This window comes from Stenella coeruleoalba, assembly GCF_951394435.1.
Source record: "Stenella coeruleoalba genome assembly, chromosome: 11".
NCBI classification, from domain to species: domain Eukaryota; kingdom Metazoa; phylum Chordata; class Mammalia; order Artiodactyla; family Delphinidae; genus Stenella; species Stenella coeruleoalba.
The window spans coordinates 82,951,161-82,967,499 of NC_137157.1; the positions used below are offsets into that span (position 1 = coordinate 82,951,161).

The 16,339-nt window shown below is 34.2% G+C and overlaps 1 protein-coding gene across 14 annotated transcripts in view; it reads left to right on the forward strand.

Annotated features, from left to right (window-relative positions):
* The window catches only part of SOX5 (SRY-box transcription factor 5), a 993,819-nt gene that overhangs the window by 635,511 nt on the left and 341,969 nt on the right, over positions 1 to 16,339 (forward strand). For 12 of the 14 annotated variants that reach the window (XM_079938029.1, XM_079938030.1, XM_079938035.1 and 9 more), the window contains one exon: positions 11,836 to 11,962. In XM_079938029.1, the coding sequence (XP_079794155.1) occupies positions 11,837 to 11,962 (126 nt within the window). In that variant the 5' untranslated portion in view covers position 11,836. Of the gene's footprint in view, positions 1 to 6,121; positions 6,131 to 11,835; positions 12,068 to 16,339 lie in introns of those variants that run through there. The other 2 variants (XM_079938024.1, XM_079938027.1) reach the window with 2 other exon arrangements.

The window sequence follows — 16,339 nt, forward strand, 5'->3', positions numbered from 1 at the left end:
TATACATCCTCGTGAGGTAAACATGAAAAAAATTGGCATTATTTTAGAAAACAATAATTAAGACATTAGTACTACTCACTGTAGTAGTAATATTTAGAAATACATTTTCTTTGGCTTTTTTTCTTTATTTTTTATGAATTAATGAATTGGAAGAAGTTTGTTTATAATTCTTTATTTTTTCCTTCAAGATACATACAACTTTCAACCAAATAGTTTTGAGTTATATAGTAAATGAAAGTTGTTAGCATATGATTATGGTTAAATTAAAATGGTCCTATCTAATCCTTAATAGAGAGGTTCTGTAAAAAAAGACGGAATATTAAGGCCCATTAATATATAATTTGACAGTAAATGTCTTTTCTCTCTTCCTCCTCTTTCTTCTTCTTCTTCTTCTTCTTCTCTCTCTCTCTCTCTCTCTCTCTCTCTCACACACACACACACACACACACACACACACACACACACGCACAAAGACACCTCTCAAACTTCTCTAAAAGGTCAAAGATAGAACAATAGGAATTGAGTTACTCCCTGTTTCACTAGCAATTGTTCTGATAGAGAGCAGAAAAGATTGTCCTTCACAGGTATTCTACAGACAGCTTTTAAAGATACCTTCTTAGAGATCTTGAGAATGGCTATACATCTCATACATTATTCTTCCACTATTCTATCCAACTAAGGATAACCTGAAATTTATACATGTGGCAACCATGTGTCTCTGAAAATTTCAACAGGCTTCTGATTTTTTAGACTTTATTTCTTTAACTCAAAGCATACAATTACTTGTTAGACAATTTGTCCCAACTTTTGATTCAGAAAAATGGTACTCATTTTTTGTTGTTACTTCTTATTATTAATAAAAGAGTTTTACAAGGTGTATAGGAAGAGATAGCTTTTGTTAATGCCTAGATTTTCCCCTTTAATCCTGTATCTGCCCCAGGAATGGAGCGTGTGGCTACTCAGTGCTCGGCTTTCAGACTCACAAGGAGCCGAGCATCTGGGGAAACTCAGGAGGTGAGCACTTTCACGCTGACTCAGAGACCAGCCTTGTGACTCCAGTCTGGCGCTGTCACGCCTGGTTATGGAAAGGCAAGAACAATGCCTCCCTTGAGAAAGGGGAAAAAAGTCTAGTGCAGTCACAATTTTGATGTAAAATTTAAATCATCCCTCCACATCCTGTGGACTTAGAGCTAAACCCATGCTCAAATGGAAAAAAGCTTTTTATTTCCTTAAAGAGTATACCCTCTCTAACTATAATAACAAGTTTCAGAACCACAAATCTTAATGCTAGATTATTTCAAATAATTTTTAAATAATCAGAACACAAGGACTTTTAACATTTTTAACTTGTAGGTAGCTGAAGGTTAAACATTATTTTTCTGTTTGTTTCTGATTAATGACATATGTATAACAATACACAAATTAAATAATTTACAACAGATTAGTATTTATGTTTTTTTTTTCTTCCAGACTCATTAGTTTGGTCATTTTACCTACAATGTAAAAGAAATTTCTCTTCAACATTTAAAGGTCTTAACCATTTCTATCATTTTCTTCAAGTAGATTGGCTGAAATGTAGTGTATTTGGTGATTAAAAAGAATCTGATCAAATGTTTAATAACTCAAGTATAGGTGTTACTGTTTTTGAGATAAGGAAATTAAATTTTAACAATTATTGAACGTCAAAGTTAGGGTTTTTTAAAGTAAAAAATGCTTATTACCATATTCTTGGGCTGTAAATGATGAGAAAAGTTTTGATAATTGTTCTTGAAAAGACTATAGAGTTCTGTAAAAACGTTTACTAGCTCTTCTCTTTATGAAAATGACTGTATCTTGGAGCCATAAAAGTTTGCCTAACCAGTTTTCTTTCAGTCTTATCAGACTTATAATGAACTCTGTTTTTTCTAAGTATTAGAACATTATAGAATGATTAGAATAGAGTTTAATTAAATTTAATACTCTTTCTACCTTTTTATTTATCAGGAATACTTTTGTTGTAGGCACTTAACTTTAAAATTAAAACATAAAATGGTAAAACATAAAATGGTAAGTTTTAGCTGGCAGATACATTTATTTAGGTAAGTTTTGGCTCTAGAGCCCAGCTATTAGGTTACTCATAATAAAGCAATCTTCTTATTTAGAAAACTTTCTTGCGATCTTCATCCAATAACATGTGGTCTAACTTTGGAGTCAATTTTTAGTGATTACAATTAGTGAGACAGTAAAAGAAAGTAGAAAAGGAATCAAATTTTGAATTCTGAATCATTGTAGCCTGCAATTTTGCTATCATCAACTGTTTCTAAATGTTTACCTTCGGTATTTGTCTCTCTCATTTAGAACACAAAAACAAATGGACATTTTAAAGTTCGTTTTATTGCATACTTTAGGTCCATTTATTTCAATTCCGAAATATCTTGTGTCCAACTAATAAAGAGGAACTCATTTCTTTCAGATATTGACAAGAATTAAGTTCTGTTTCTGAGTCTTTACTTCTCTCTCTCTAATTTCTGATACTTTTCCCTTTTCCTTTTCCTCTGAAAACTCTCTACCTCTTCATTTTTTCTCTTCTTATCCTCTCCTCTTTCTCTGACTGGACAAGGCTGGGGAAAACTATTCGGTGAGAGAGGGATGCTAGTAAAGAGAAGGCAGAAAGGTGGTGAAGCAGTTCAGAGTGGTGCTCTTCTTATCAGAGAGAAGGGAAGAGCATAAGGAACTACTTGATCTCAGTGAAGAGAGCATCTCAGAAACCAAACATATGACAAGGTAAACACGGGGATCAGCCCTGGTAAAGGTCACTTTGAAAGTTCTTGGTGACTACAACATTTTTAATTAACACAGTTTTAAGTACAGTTTAAACTTTTGTAACATTTATTAAATTTTCTGTAAATTCAAATTATATTTCAAAACAGAATAATAAATTTAATCTTAAGTAGCTATAGCTCAAAAATTGCTTTTGTTTTTAGATTTCAATGTGGTAAATTGTGTTTGTAAGTACTAGTAGAAATAAGTTTCTGGTGAAATGTATATAGTAAAGCTTACAGGGGAATCTAGTCTTATTTATTACCCTGTGTTGTCTGTTTTTATATTTCTATGAAATCTGTGTTTCTGCTTCCATTTATAGTGTATGCCAGGACCTGATGAACTTGTTCATGCTTCTAAAAGACAGTATAATGAATGTGGTCTTTGTATGTGGGAAGCAATGGATAGAGAGTATAGATTGGCATGTTCTATAAGAGAAACTGATGGCAAAGAAAATTTATAGAAAAGAGAAGAAAAATGTAAACACTTGAAAGACTACATGTTTACCACAAATCAATTTTCTATCTAAAAGACCTCTGAATATTATATATGACAGACTTGGTTACAGAGTTTACATAGAATTCACAGGGCAAACACCCAGCTGACTCTAAACTTAGTGGGAAAATGAAGATGATCAAAACATGGAAGAGGGAAAAAGAAAGCATAAACCATAAGATATAAATAATAATAGTTGAGATTTATAGATAAAAATAATGAAACTGATTTTTTTCTTTAATAAAATGATATGCTAAGTTTGTGTAAATCTATAAGTCACAAAGGAGTGTTGGTATTTTCATTCATATGAATTAAAACCTGTCCATTCATGCTAAATGTCTATGTTGATTCCCCATGTGGAATAGGTAACATTCTATTGTGAAAAAAATCTTTGAAAAACAGTAGAGTTTAATTCCTAATCTTGATCAACCTTCTCACAATAACTTTAATTACAAAAGCAACCAGACAAGTAAATGTAAATGTTCTGAACAAGTAGTTTTATTACTAGAAAAACTAGTGGCACATAACTTCTAGAAAAGTAGTATAATCTTTGGATATGAAAGGTTACCAATTTTTATTTTATTTTGTAATTTTTCTTTTGTAAAAGAAGATGCATCCTTTCAAATATTTTAGTTGTTTTTGAAATGTGTTCTGCCATGCTTAAAATTTAACATGAGGGGGTGAATATTAAAAGTGAGTATCTAGGAGAGCAACCAATGGAAGTTATAAATTAAATAAACGTCATGGTCCAGAATTTTTAAAGTTCATATTCTGAATGTTTAGTTTTATAGAATCGTTTAGAGAATAATTACATTTTTTGTATATCACTTTGACTTCTCTTTATCTGTCTTCTGTGCTTAGTCCTTTTCATATACTGGTCTCCCAAAGTTTGATGGACTACAAAATTCAGATTCCCCCCCCCCCGCCCCACTTCCCAATTCTCTATTTTCTCTCTGTTTTTCTCTTGGAGAGACAGTTCTGTTCTTGAACTGCTGTTTATTATAGTGCAAAGACCGAATAGTGTAACAAAAGATATTTAACCGCTTTATGACCCAGTTTTCTGTTTTATAAATCAAGAATAATAAAAATACTGAATCAGAACATTGTGGAGGAAGTCAATGAGAAATAATTACAATTATTGGTTAACTTTCTACCTGTGTTTAAAAGATTACACTGAGTTACTTCCACAGAAGTCCCGCGTTTTCTGATTATCTGCTATTTCTTTCTAAAATCCTCCAATCAACAAGGATTTTTTTCTAAAACTGAATTTAATATTTGTCTCCAAGTTGACCTTTCTTTCTAATTTATGTATTTTTCTTATTAGCAGTATTGTTCTGTAAATTACACAGTCAAGTAATCTGTTTATCCTTGAGTTATGTCACCCACTCATTCCCCTTCTCTGGTTTCCACCCTCAAACTTCTATCAGTTACTAATTTCTGAGGGATTTTCTTCCTAAAATGTAATTTTGATTATGTTACTGTGTAGCTCAGAAATCATCTCCAGTTTCCTTATACCTTCAGTATCAATTTCACATTTGGTGTAGCCGTTCACAATTGTTAGGATTTAGCCAGAATCACTATCATCTGGTACCTACCTTCCATCCTTATCTACTTTTACTCCTCCTGGAATCTACTGCTTGAACCAAACCATTCTACTCACTATCCTGTATCATTCTATAAATTTCTTTAATTTGCTAATGTCATTCTCCTATCTGGAATCTTCTCTTCTCTGTGTCTATTTGATTCTGATCCATCCTTCATTGCCCTGTTGAATTCTCCTGATATGTAGGAAGCATTCTCTGATTATTTCAAGCAGGACATTATCTCTCTATTATCTATCCCCCATAGTACTCATATTTATAAAAAGCCATTTACATTAAAATATTCTTTCTGGATTTCTTAATTATATTTCTATCTATAAGCACATGATAATCTTTCAATAAATGTTCTTCCATGAATGAATGTGTGAATGAGTGGATATATGTCTTCTCTTTCCATCTCTACAGTACATCCTTAAAAGTAAACCAGAAGGCTCTTCATATCTAAGTTGCCTGTTTCCTCCATAACACAAAGGTAACTTGCCTGACACAAAATTGACACTCAGGCAATTCATTCATTTACTCATATAAAAATACATTGAGTGCCAACTATGTACTAGGAATTGTACTGCCATATAATTAATTGTAATTCATTCAGTATAGAGGATTAGACTATTTAGGGAAAAAAATACAATTTGGAAAGACATGTTCAGCTCGGAAAAATCACATGAAGTGGTCAAAGACAGACCTGTACTTGTTAAAATCTTGTGTTCTAGTTTTAGATACTAATAAGAAGATAGGAAAAAAAAATAAGCTATTGAATCAATGTCATAGGTTATACTGATGTTCAGTTTTTTCAGGTGGCCTCTAGCAAGAGTTGATGATGTAGTTTGAGGTGGGGAAAAGCCACTTCAACCATGGTGGTTAGGGAAGGCTTTGTATACTATACAACCTGGGATTTTAGTTTGTTTTTTTAGAGATAATTATTTTTTATAGTTTTTTATGCATAACTGCAAACCTTAAAGGAAACAATATTATCATTCCAAAAGAATAACCAGTAGAAGGCACTGCTTCCTAGGACTTTATCTCTGAATTAACTAGTCAAAGGTTAAAATGTTTAGAGAAATACAGAAACTTTAAAGGGTAACTATTATATACAGAAAGCAGTTTCCATTCTAAGTCTTCCATTTCGTGCTTGTTCCACATACACATTTCTTTGACCTTGTGCATGTTGTCATTTTCCAGAATAATTGCAGCAAAGAAAATATCCTGAGCAGATAAGAGTTAAGTTTAAGGCAGTAAGTAGATGATTCCTCAATAATAGACCTATTAATAATTAACTCTGTAACAGTTTTTATAAAGTTACTTCACTTTTATAGTCTTTTACTTATTACATTTTAAAAAGAACTGTAGGATTTTTTTTACAAGTACTTAAGAAACCTGATTAAACAAGGTTTACCAATTCCTTTACATAGAAATTATTGAAAAGAAATATAGTGTTATCCCTGAGCTGGATTTCCTGTTTTTTCTGACAATATTAAAGCATTTTCTAAGCATACTTGTCCTGTAAGAGTAGATCTTACAACTATCTACAGTTAGAGAATAGTAAGAGAGTTGCTGGTTTTAATTAGTAGCTTTCATTAAACACATACTGATTGAAAGACTACTATTTTCAGAAAGGATTATAAGTCCTGGGTAAGTAGCTGTGGACAAAACTAAAGTCTGCCCTCCTGGATCTCATAGTGGGAGAGACAGATAAACAAAGAAATAAAATAATTAAATATGTCAGGTGATAAAGGCTGAGAAAGGATGTTGGAGCAGAAAACTAAATGAAGTGAGGGAACAAGAAAGTGTATATATGGGGTAGGAGGACTTCAGATTGAGAAAGTACCAAGTATGACAGAAATATATTTAAGTTAGTGGTGAATTAGTCTCCTGTTGCTGTTGTAACAAATCATCACACGTCTAGTGCATTAAACAATACAGATGTTTTCACTTAACAGTTCTAGAGGTTAGAAGTCTTACATTCAAGGTGTTGGCAAAGCTCATTCTTTCTAGAGGCTCTAGGGGGGAGTTTGTTTCATTACCTTTTCTACCTCCTAAGAGGCTCACGACCGCATCATCCATTTTCAAAGCCAGCCACATGGTATCTTCCAATCTCTCTCTCTCTCACTCTGATCCTCCTGCCTCCCACCCTTATAAGGATCTTTGTGATTACTTTTGGTCCACCCAGAATATCCAGGATCGTCTCCTTATCCCAAGATCCTTAACTTAATCATAGCTGCAAAGTCCCTTTGCCTTATAAGGAAACATATTCAGAGGTTTCAGGGATTAAGATTTGGACATCTTTGGTGAGAGGCATTATTCTGACAGACAGTGGGTCTGCAACCTTAACTGTGCATTAGAATTACCTGGAAGCTTTAAAAATTTCTGATACCCTGTGTGCATTCTGAAACCAATAACATCAAAATGTCTGGCAGTGAGACCCAGGCAGCAGTATTTTTTTAAACCTCTCCATATAGTTCCAATGTGTATTCAGAGTTGAAAACCACTGGTTTAGATTTCTGTTGCAGTCTTATTACGTCTTTTATTTACTCTACCCCTAAGTTTGCTATATATATCTGAATACAGTTGGGGACATCCTATTTACATAGCCTTTAGCCAATAGCAAAGGACTCCAGTAGTTTTAAAATTACTTTCACGTATGGACTAGAGTAGCCTGATTGTGCAGATTTCTACAGGGACAGCTGAAGGAAAAGTGACTCCTTGTAAGATCAAGTTGCCCCTTACAAGGGAGTCTCTTTCTTATCTATTACATTCATGTAACTCAGCAACTCCAGGAATGTTATAGACTAGAAATGGGATTTAGTCTATATTCCTGTGTCTCCCCTTTTCCTAAGTAAGCTTGAAACTTAAATTTATATTATACATCCTAAAACCATCTCTGCATCTTTTCTTTTATCATGACTTCCTACATAAGGTTCCATCTCCATTTTATCCCAAGGTTTCTGTTTGTCCTTCTTTTCCCTCAAAATCCAACTGTTCAGTGATTCCCTGAAGCATTTCACAATCCTTTGGCCTTCATGAAGCCCTCGGGTGCTTAATTATAATGTCATTCGGCCCTTAACCTGAACTGTCTCTCATCATTATTTCTCGTTTTATTTAAAATTTTCACAAACAGTTCATAAGCTTTTTATTTTATTTTATTATTTTTTTGGCTTCATTGGGTCTTCGTTGCTGCGCGTGGGCTTTCTCTAGTTGCGGCTAGCTGGGGCTACTCTTCTTGCGATGAGCATGCTTCTCACTGCGGTGGCTTCTCTTGTTGTGGAGCACAGGCTCTAGGCACGCAGGCTCAGTAATTGTGGCGCACGGGCTTAGTTGCTCTGCGGCATGTGGGATCTTTCCGGACCAGGGCTCAAACCCATGTCCCCTGCATTGGCAGGTGGATTCTTAACCACTGCGCTACCAGGGAAGTCCCATTCATAACCTTTTAAAGCAGAGACCCTGAATTACACTTTTTTATTCCCATTAGAGAATAGTCTTGCACATAGTAGGTAGTGAGTACAGGGTTGTTGATGATTTAAAGATTCCCTTTGGTCCTGGAATTAGACATCAGTTCTTTCAAGTAGATTTTCTTGTCCACGCACAAAAAAGTGAGTTAAAGACTACTATTATAAACTATAACAGTGATAGTTATAAACTAACTCCAGAAGTTAGTTTCACACTAGACTGTATTTGTCAGTCTCATGTCAGGTTCTTTGAAGTCTGAGTTTTGTTCATTGGTAGGTCTAGCACCTACCACAGGAATGACAAAAATCATCTCTGAATGAATACAGAAGAGCATAGCTCAGCCTAGATACTCAAGTTGTTCTAAGGTGTCCTTGGACTGTAGCACAGACGTGTAGTGGAAGCTGCAGGTATTGGAACCCTACATATCCCACACAGACAATACATGGAAATTTTCAGTGCCTCCTTAATGCTTTTTTTTAAATTGAGACTTTCTTCTATCCAAAATGAAACCCTTTGGTAGACAAACTTTGGTAGACTAAACATAGATGATGTAACCAACAGATTGATAGCTCTTTACATAATTTACGTATTTTACTTTTTCCTCATTTTCTAGCCTATTACTGAACTGTAACCACAGTCATTTTTATTCTAATAATTTAAAAAATCTTTAAGAAATCTTTTACCTGAACTGCATAAAAATACTCTTAAGTCCAACACATTTAAGAGCATTCTATAAGTCTCTGAAAATGGAGTTGAAATAAAGATGAAATATGTAATATTTTAGGATCAATTTGCCTTTTGGCACCATGCCTCCTTCATGGTGTTTTAGACCTTATACTTTTTTCTCCATAGAGTGATATGTAAATGGAGAGACTGTTTACCCAGTTGGATATAAAGATAATTTAGATATTGAAAGAACTAGAAGTCTTGAGAATAGCAATATCTTAACTATCTACCTTATATACCTTATGTCTACTTTTAGACTTTTAATTTTCATAATCATTATTAATAATGATGTTAATGAAATAGAAGTCAGCAAAAAGGTCATGCCTTCTGAAAGTCATAGAATTGTATTAACTTAGGAAAAGCCAGCTAATCTAGCTTTCTGCTTTGATAACCCAGAAACTGACTCTGGATAATAGCCTGGAATTTTCAGACCGTTAAGAGACTGATTATACGTAAGACTGAGGTAGGCTCCAAAATACCAGACTGTTAATTCCAGCAAGAATAGTAAGGCCCACACAGACCCTAAATACTATGGTTTATGTAATAAATGAATGATCTCCTTATAGTCAAGCTTCATGTGAAACCAAGAAATAATTAAAAGTCTCTTTATTGATTTAATCTGATAGATCACTTCTCAAAGACCTTACGTATTTTAAGTCTGTTCTGTTACTCCATTCTCTTTACGGGAATCAGAGGTTCGCTTGGAGAGCGTGGAAACAAAACAGTGGTAGTTAAATCTCTCTAGTGTTAAGAGTTACTATGTATAGTTTAATCTATCAATTTGGTGATAGATATGGTGTCGCCAACAAGACTAAGACTTTTCTAAGTCTGTTAACTCCAGCCCCTTACTCTTTCTACATACTTAGAGTATACTTGGAGTAAACCTTGGTAATGAGATCAGAACTAAAGATACCTGAAATGTGCTGGCCCAGTCTGCTTCTCTTTTAAACAGTGCTTACAGGGTAACCACTATCATTTCCTCCTTTTCCTCTGTTATTCAGCTGATCAAGACCCCTGCTATTAACATTTTTTCTTTAACACTTGCTAATACATTTGATCAGTTTACTGTCAAGTATGACTGGACAGGGAGCATTTCTCTGTTGGGAGACTGTGTATTTTATGTTGATTTTACAGTTTTAAGTCTTAGAAGGCAATCTGCATTGTTATTTTGGAGGTTTTTTTTGTCTTCTCTGTTTTTGAGGGGGGTGGGTCACACTGTAGTTTTAAAGTTTGTAAAATAAACACCAGCTATTGTTTACTGAGTGTCTACTCCTAGCAAAGTGCTCTACAAGTCACTTTTCATATGGAAACAGTTCCTTCTCAAAAAAGTATTACAAGTAGATATGACATCTCACTTTAAAGGTGAGTAAATTGAAATAGAGATTAAAGTAAGTCTCACATGTAGTAAATAGCAGAATCAGTATTTTAATTCCCTTTATTTCTTTCTACTGTGCTATTATATCTTCATAGAATATATTCAGCCCTTGAATACACTTTTCTTTTTAAACGTCTAACACTAAGAACAGTATTATTCAATGGTGATTAGAGGCCCCTTTTCTGGTAGTACATTTTAAGTTTAAAAATCAGTGATATATATGAAGGAAGCGATGTGGCAGTTAACTTTCCTGCCTCCTATTCCACTGGTCTAGGGTACGAATGGATGATTCTGTAAACACTCTTTGTTTGTTGAACAAAAATTAGGGCTTTTTCAAGTTCAGGTCAAGTTGTAAATCCAAGAGAGGTTTTTTTTTTTAAATAAAAAATTTTAACTCTGTACTGCTCCTATGTAAAACTTTTAATGAAAAGAAAAGGATTTCTTATGTTTAACTAAAAATATTTGCCACTTATTTTTTACCCTCTGATAACATTCTCAACCAGACTCAAGTACAAAAAAATATTTAATTTTTGTTCAGTTATCTAAGTGCATTGCCCTATAGGCATTAGCTCTTCAAAACAAAACTTCCTTATTTGATTTTTTTCTTTTACTTAGGTATTCTAAGGAATAAATAAATCTGAGAATCCACATCTAAATATTTCATGGAACTGTGGAAATAAAACTGAAATAGTTTTATATTCTTACCTTTTTTACTACTTGCAAATTTTATATTAGAACTAAATGCCAAAATTGGGTGATGGGGAGGTGAGAGAGAAAAATCCTCAAATGTTTCAGAATTAACAGTGATTGTAAAATTTATTCAGTTCTTAATAAGCTTTAAACAAATATCAAACTTTTTGTTTTGTGATCTGAGGTTTGCTGATAACAAATATTTCTACATTTTATAATAATCTTACTTTTAATAAAATGCAAATCATTATAATGGCAACCATCCATTTACTTTATTTTTTGATGAAAGAAATTTTAGTTATTTCTCTTCTTTTAACTGCCAACAGTATTTGCTATTCATAGATGTCCTGTCTTCAATAAGGTCTATCAAAGTGTAAAATGAGATGGGTATTTTTCTTTCTTTTAAAATGGAACAGTCTTTCATTATGCAGTGTTCTTAGGTGAATTCTCTTGTTTAAGAAGCCAGAATACAAGAGAGTGCTATATTAGTGTATTATTCTTACAACAAACAAGCACTGTTCTGTTGCTACCTGCTTGGCCATTGTTTCTGATTGCGTGTGCTTTGCAGTGGTATTTGGATGGTTTCCTGCTCTCTGCCAGCACAAAAAGGCATTTCTGTTACAATGGCCCCTAACCACACAATAACGGCATTAAGGATTTATGTGGAGGTTTCATTATTTTCTCCTCTTTTGTTCCTTCCAGGATGTCTTCCAAGCGACCAGCCTCTCCGTATGGGGAAGCAGATGGAGAGGTAGCCATGGTGACAAGCAGACAGAAAGTGGAAGAAGAGGAGAGTGACGGGCTCCCAGCCTTTCACCTTCCCTTGCATGTGAGTTTTCCCAACAAGCCTCACTCTGAGGAATTTCAGCCAGTTTCTCTGCTGACGCAAGAGACTTGTGGCCATAGGACTCCCACTTCTCAGCACAATACAATGGTAGGTTTCTCATGGTCTACTGTGCCTACACTCACTTTGTGACCAGTCTACTCCTCTAGTAGTTTAGCTTCAGTCCTAGGCTTTGTAATTATCATCTACTTAATAGCCATACACAAGATTCACTCCTAACATCTTAAATTCTTAATAAGTAAATTAATTCCAGTAGGGAGTATAAATAGGCTATTTTTGTTTTGTTTTGTTTTGATTTTGTTTTTCAAGAATTCTGCTTTTGAGGCACTCCCAACTTAATTAGGGGAAAAACATAATATAAGAATAATGTTAAAGTAACACATTTAAAATTAGTCCTCATGAAAGTTAGGTATCATAATATTTCTAGGAAAATATTTTTCCAGATAAAGCTGCAACATAGTTTGAACATTTCCACCATGATAAATCAGTGCTTTTTCAATTTCTGCTTTGCCCAGATTGGATTCCAGTGTTTCTTACAGTACTGGGAATATTACAGAAGAATATGTTTCAAAGAGACGATACTTTTCTAACGTTACTGCGCTAATTTTTAACTCAGTCTCATTCACTCTGTTGCTCTGATAATTCAGTAATTCCCTGGTACCTCCTATTCTAGAATTTGGAGCTCAGGATAATTTATCTGGCCCTTCATCCTGGGGTCTGGATCACTGCAGAGAATTATGAAGCTGTGGTTTCATGGATGAGAGGGAAGAAGGCAGCATAGCATCTTTGGATGAACCTTAAACAGCAGACACACAAACAAATAAATGAGGCCTTTAGGTTCTTCTTTGGAGCTTAAATGCATAGAATCAGCATGCCAGCAAGGTAGCAGGGCACTTAGGTGCCAGTAAAGCCACCCTCGCCTTTTCAACATGGCTTCTTGGGTGGATGTCACATTTTTTGTGGCCCTTCTACTTCAAGGAGGTCAGTGCTGTTAATTTGAACCAGATCACACCAACAAAAATATTTCATCACACATCCTCATACCTTTAAGAACAGCTCTGATTCTGTTAAATCCTTTGTTTTTTTTGTTTTGTTTGTTTTTTTGGCCTTCTCGAGGAAATTATTACACATCATAAACATGTTCGGTCCTGAAATATGCCCACTTGTGTATGTCATTGCATTACATATGCAATGTGGAATTAAATCAGCAAGAAGAATCAGATTATCTTCTAATATCTGGGAAATAAACACTGTTCTTTGATAATTCACATTAGATTTAACTACTGCCATTCAACATTTTAAGCCTCATAGGTCAGAATTTCTCTGGGTATTTTTGACTGTGCGCCAAAATTTTCTTACCGAAAATAATGTTTTCACTAACACTTATATAGCGCTTTCACAGATGTGTTGTTTCAAGCACGTGACATATATTACTCGTTTAACCTTCACAATAATTCAATGAAGTGTTATCATTAATCCCACTTTACAGATGAGGAGGAAACTGAGGCACAGTGAGGTTAAATAGTTTGCTCCAGATCACAGCTAGTAAGTGGGAGAACCAGGGTTTACCCAGGCAGTCTGGCTTTGGATTCCATGCTTATAAACATTATAAGCTCTTCACAAGAGTACACACATATTTAATTTTTCTGATCATCTCTTATTTGGTAAATTAAATCCATAATTCCTCCTTTTTTTCCCTCTACTGTGAATTCATGTTAGTTACGTGCAGTGATATAACTTCTTCGCCTCCTCTCACAAAGGTTAAACTAGGAAAAGAAAGGGGGAAAATGGTAGTATGCAGCTCAACAGGGTAGAGAGGTCGCATTCCCCATTTGACATTGCATCAGTTCTTATGCTTTTTCCCTCTCAATATTTTGACCGTTGCCTTCTTTCAGGGAGACCCTATGGAGAGTGCTTCTAGGTTTGGTTTTCCTGTACTACTGTTATAAACAGAAACACACACATTTAAAGGAGTGAATATAAATAATTATTACTAGAAGAATACCAGAAAGATAAAGGAGAAATTATCTTAAATACTCAAGGATGGGTATGAGAAAAGTATATTAAATTACATACTATAGTTGGCATGAGTGGATGCTGTGATGCAGGGTGTTAGTGGAAATGAAATCATTCGGTTTGTAATGGAGAATTCAGTTTAACTAAATGAAACCTATGAACTGCCTACTTTGTACCAAGTTTTTTGTTGTGCACTATGGAAATAGATTTGCATAAGGCACAACTCCTTTCCTCAAGCAGCTTTATCTAGGAGAGAAGTTCTTAACTCTGGTCTATGGATCTCCTGAAGATGACTGGAGAATTCTGTGTGTGCACACATGTGAGTAGGGTTTTGGTTTTCACCAGATTCTCAAGTAAATCTGTAGCCCAAAAAAGACTAAGATCTACTGTTCCTGAAGTTAATACACTTGGTATACAAATGATTTAACTTAGTTTTAGTGACATCAGCGCTGATATTTTCTCTTACTATATATCTAATTGATTTCTAAATTTGTTTCTGCCTCAAAAGTTTCTTGATTCCACCAGCTTTTCATCTCTAACAGTTGAAGAGTCTCCTCTATGATCTCAAACTTCCAGCCTCTCCTCTTTCCAGTCTTCCTTTCAACTTCCACTAGACTTATTTCCCCGAGAAAAGAGTTGGATTATTTATCCCGCTTTGGAAACTAGTGTGTGTCCTTGTTGCCTACAGGATTTAGTCTAAAACTATCTTAGCATGAAACTCTATATAGACCAGCACCAAAATATGGCTTTTGTCTTCTCTTTGGCCACATCCCGCCATAGACCCAGTGCTTCAGTCATGCAAAGATTTTCATATATGTTCATAAACATACCAGGTGGCCTCAAATGACACATACTTATTCTTTCTAGCTGGAAAACTCTTTTTCATATTTTACAGTCCTGGTGAATTGTGTTTCTCCCACGAGACTGAGTTCAAAATTGCTTCTTTTTAGATGCTTTCACTGACTTCCCAAGGCAGAATGGTTGCTGCATTATTCTTTTATCCATGGTACTTGTTTATGTCTTTTCTCGTGGTCTGTATTATAATTTGTGTGTTTACATGTCTGGCTTTCTATGCACTGTATTTCTCCTTAAAGGCACAGTCATGCACACGCACATACACATTTGTAGTTCTGATACCTAGCATATAATAGATACTTAATTTATGAGTACTGATTAAATGGCAGAGTTTATATGGATGATTAAGTAGGAAATATGTTTTGAACAAAGTTGTTAAGATGTTATTCATGGTGAATATGCTGATTTTCTAGAAATTTTAGAACTAAAGTAGAATCTACTACTGTGCAGAAAGTATGTTACAATAGTCATGATATATTCAGCTATTAAGCTGATTAAGATATATTTTACCCATTTATCAAAATGATTGACTACATTCACAGAATTGTTATTCAACACATTCTTTGTATTTTTTTCTGGATACTAGGCCATTGTCGTATTCACATAACAAGTCCTTTTATTTTCAATAGTAAAATACATTCTTTATTTGTTTTCCTATTCAATATCTTTGAAAACAGAGAGAATATTTCATGGTTTTTATATCATAGAGTTCAATTTATGGAAAAAAAAGCAGCTTTCCAGATTTCATTGCTGGTTTATGTGTGACATTCATACTCCAAAGAGAGGTGTTGAGAGGTCTACATTTTGTATTGCCCACGTAGTTTAGAGACAAAGTAAAACTTTTGAGAAATCCCTTTAATGCTGACTTGAAGTTATAGAGAAATGCTTTCAGTATAAAATTTAGGTTAGAAAATATTTCTTGAGATAGACGTTCTGTACACCTCATGACTCTTGCCATATAAAGATTTTGGGGAATTAGGGTCCTATGTTCATATTCAGGGTATGCAAGTGTTAAGGTTTGGAATTGGGTCAGATAAAGATGTAGTTCTTCCTTTCCGAAGTCGTATTTTTTACCTTAATATTTTGGAGAAATAAGCTAAGTGGCTAACTAAGAGTAACTCCCCAAACAGTTGTAACTGGTGTAAATACTACAAGTCCTTCTGTTCCTTCTATACTCACTGTTCAGAAGGCACTATAGATGAACTTTCATAAGCAGATTATACACATATAAATACTGTCAGATAATTATAATTATAACATATATAGTTATATATATTATATAACTATTATATATGTAATTATAATAATGTCATAATTATAAAATACTGTCAGATTTCTAATCAATATAAGATTGAGACACATAATTATAAACATGAAAAAGACTGTTTCTGTTGGGCCTTCTCTGAAGCTCTCACAATTTTGCCAAGCAATTGATAGCAACATTTGCTTCCCATATAATCTTCAGAAAGCTAAAAGGCAAGGTTGGCAAGT